Source organism: Aegilops tauschii, chromosome 4 (genome assembly GCF_002575655.3).
Source record: "Aegilops tauschii subsp. strangulata cultivar AL8/78 chromosome 4, Aet v6.0, whole genome shotgun sequence".
Classification (NCBI taxonomy): domain Eukaryota; kingdom Viridiplantae; phylum Streptophyta; class Magnoliopsida; order Poales; family Poaceae; genus Aegilops; species Aegilops tauschii.
In genome coordinates, this window is record NC_053038.3 from 403,437,497 (window position 1) to 403,440,015 (window position 2,519).

The window sequence follows — 2,519 nt, forward strand, 5'->3', positions numbered from 1 at the left end:
GTGCACTGCTTAGTAAACATACTTGTACTGCATTGATTATGTTCCTGTACTGCACGTTCATATATTTCCGCACTACTTTTTTTAATGTAGGGGCGTGCACTGCTTTGTAAACCATCTGTGCACTGCACTGATCAGAGTTCTGTACTACATGTGCACGCAGTCCGTATTACATGCACAGTTCTCATTTTTGTTTTCGTGTTTTTGCTCTTATGTAATCTTTTTCCCAATGTAGGGGAGTGCACTTCTTAGTAAATCAATCTTGTACTGGATTGATTACGTTTGTGTACTACACGTTCATATTTTTCGGCACTACATATGCAGATCGCATTTTTCTTTTTGTGTTTTTTCTCTTATCTATTTGTTTTTTCAAATTTAGGGGCGTGCACTGCTTTGTTGGGTATGTGTAAACTTCATTTGACAGAGTCTGTACTGCATTGGTACACAACTTGCACTGCATGCGTAAAAAACGTATTTGCACACTGCTCGAATCTAATGATTCATAAGCAAACAACAGAAAACAAATTATCACAGGCATTCTGTATGACAAGTTCATCATGAGCAAACTAATTTCAACATAAAGGAATCTAACATAATCAAAGTTCACATCATTACAAGCGATTCTGCATGGCAAGCAAACTAAGTTCAGCAAAAGCAAATGATCACAAGCAAACTAACGATACATAAGCAAACAACATAAAGAAAATTTGATGATAATTCTAAAACGACGCTGGCATTGGTGGCTCTTTGGCCGGCACCATCTTCTTCTTCACCAGTCAGTGTCTCCCCATCCCCAGCTGCTCCTGGCGCGCTTCTTGGGGGGCTCCTCCTTCTCCATCTTTGCACGGCGAAGCTCGTCCTGGGTGAGGGTGATGCGGTTCCATATCTCGTACGCTGCGTAGGCGTCCTTTGCCGCGTACTCGATGTGCCTCATGGACAGAGGCAGGGTGGCCCAGCGCTTGTGCTCGTCGTCGGTGATCTTCTTCTTCATGTTGTTGTAGTAGTCGTCGATGAGCATGCCAGAGACGTCTCCAAGGAGTCCAACTCCTTGGTTGCCTCGGGCACCCTCCACTCCTTCTGGATGTCAACGAAGTTGGTGACCTCCAGATTGACGCGCTCTAGCCTTTTTTGTCGCCGTCGATGGAGAAGCCTGCAAAGGTATACCTGGGGTCGGCGAGGAAGTTGTCGAATATGGTGCACCTTTCAGCGGCGCTCAGTTGGAAGAGCAGCACCGGGTGTTTCTTGCCGATGGAGAGTTGGTAGAGGGCGGGTTTCTGCATCTCTTCAGGCTCGTTGTTGTACTCGAGATCAATGCCGACGATCTTGTGGCGCTGGAGGCTGAGGTGGCGCTCGTACTGCGCGAGGGTGATCGCCACCTGCTTCTTGTCGTTGGTGTGGATGACGTGCAACTTGGTGTTGCCGTGGGCCTCCACGCCCTGGTACTCGTCGGCGAACGCCATGGCCGGTAGTAGGGCTTGGTGTTTTGCGTGGAGATGGATGTGATGGAGCCATTTGGTGGCAGCGCAACGGATACTTGTGTTGTTGTGGATGAGAAGGCCTATGGCAGGGGTCTGAATTTAAGGGGAGGGCGCGGGGTGGGATGGCCCCATCGGATGAACTGCACGATCTCGCTGACGATGCGGTTTGTGCAGATCGTGGGTTGGTGTTGCGTCTCTGATCGTGGGCTTGTGCCGATGGAACCGCTCCGATTGGGTGGTTGTATGCGAACGTGGTGTTTTTTAACGTGGTTTTTTTATTTTTGATCAGTATATTTTTTTAACCACCACTTTCTGTGCGAACGGGCATTTTGTGATGTTTATATGTATCCTGCGCGATAATGAAACTGCATTGGTTATAGTTCTGCACTGCATCGTGTGCAATGGAGAACTGCATGTTGTCTATAGGTGCTTACTTCACAGTATTTTTTGCGTGTCCTTCCTGTAGCCCCTGAATAAAGTACAATGTATTTCGCAATTTTACGAGTTTTTCGCTGTGTTCTATACCGTGTATTTATTCATGTAGGTAATCCGGAACTGGATTGCTAAACCGTACTGCTTCGTGCAACGAAATGCACTGCATCTTTCTAGTGATGTGTACTGCATCTATTTTTTGCATGTACTTACTACAGTCCTTGTACGGGAGGGGTAGGGGGTTGCCCCCCCCCCCATTTTTTTGTGTGGCACTTATTTGAATGTAGACTTTTTCTTTTCGGATGCGTTTTCTAAACATGCGTGTTGTTTTTTATTGTAACTTTTTTTACGAACTGCGTTTATTTTATATTTTTTTACCGATTGAACTTCATTGTTCTTCATAGAGAACTGCATCATGTGCGTTTTGATGTGGTCTTTCTTATTTTAGCCGGGCCGTTTTTGGGCCGGCCCGTTTTATGTTGCCTTTTGCCACACGCGGGCCTCCTACGTGTCCGTTCCAGGCGATCCCACCGCTCCGCTGACAGGGAGAGAGACCGAGAACAATCCCCTCTCCTCTCTTGCAGTTCCTCCCTCGAGCAAAACCGCCGTCGC

General features: G+C 47.1%; 1 protein-coding gene across 1 annotated transcript; it reads right to left on the reverse strand.

Moving 5' to 3' along the window:
- Positions 1-1,115: 1,115 nt before the first annotated feature.
- LOC141021917 (uncharacterized) lies at positions 1,116-1,457 on the reverse strand. Its single transcript, XM_073497771.1, has one exon. The coding sequence runs from the start codon at positions 1,455-1,457 to the stop codon at positions 1,116-1,118; it is 342 nt and encodes a 113-aa protein (XP_073353872.1).
- Between the last annotated feature and the right edge of the window lie 1,062 nt (positions 1,458-2,519).

Excerpts from the sequence above, each read along its gene's own strand:
- LOC141021917 (XM_073497771.1), bottom strand. The coding sequence starts at position 1,457 with ATGGCGTTCGCCGACGAGTACCAGGGCGTGGAGGCCCACGGCAACACC.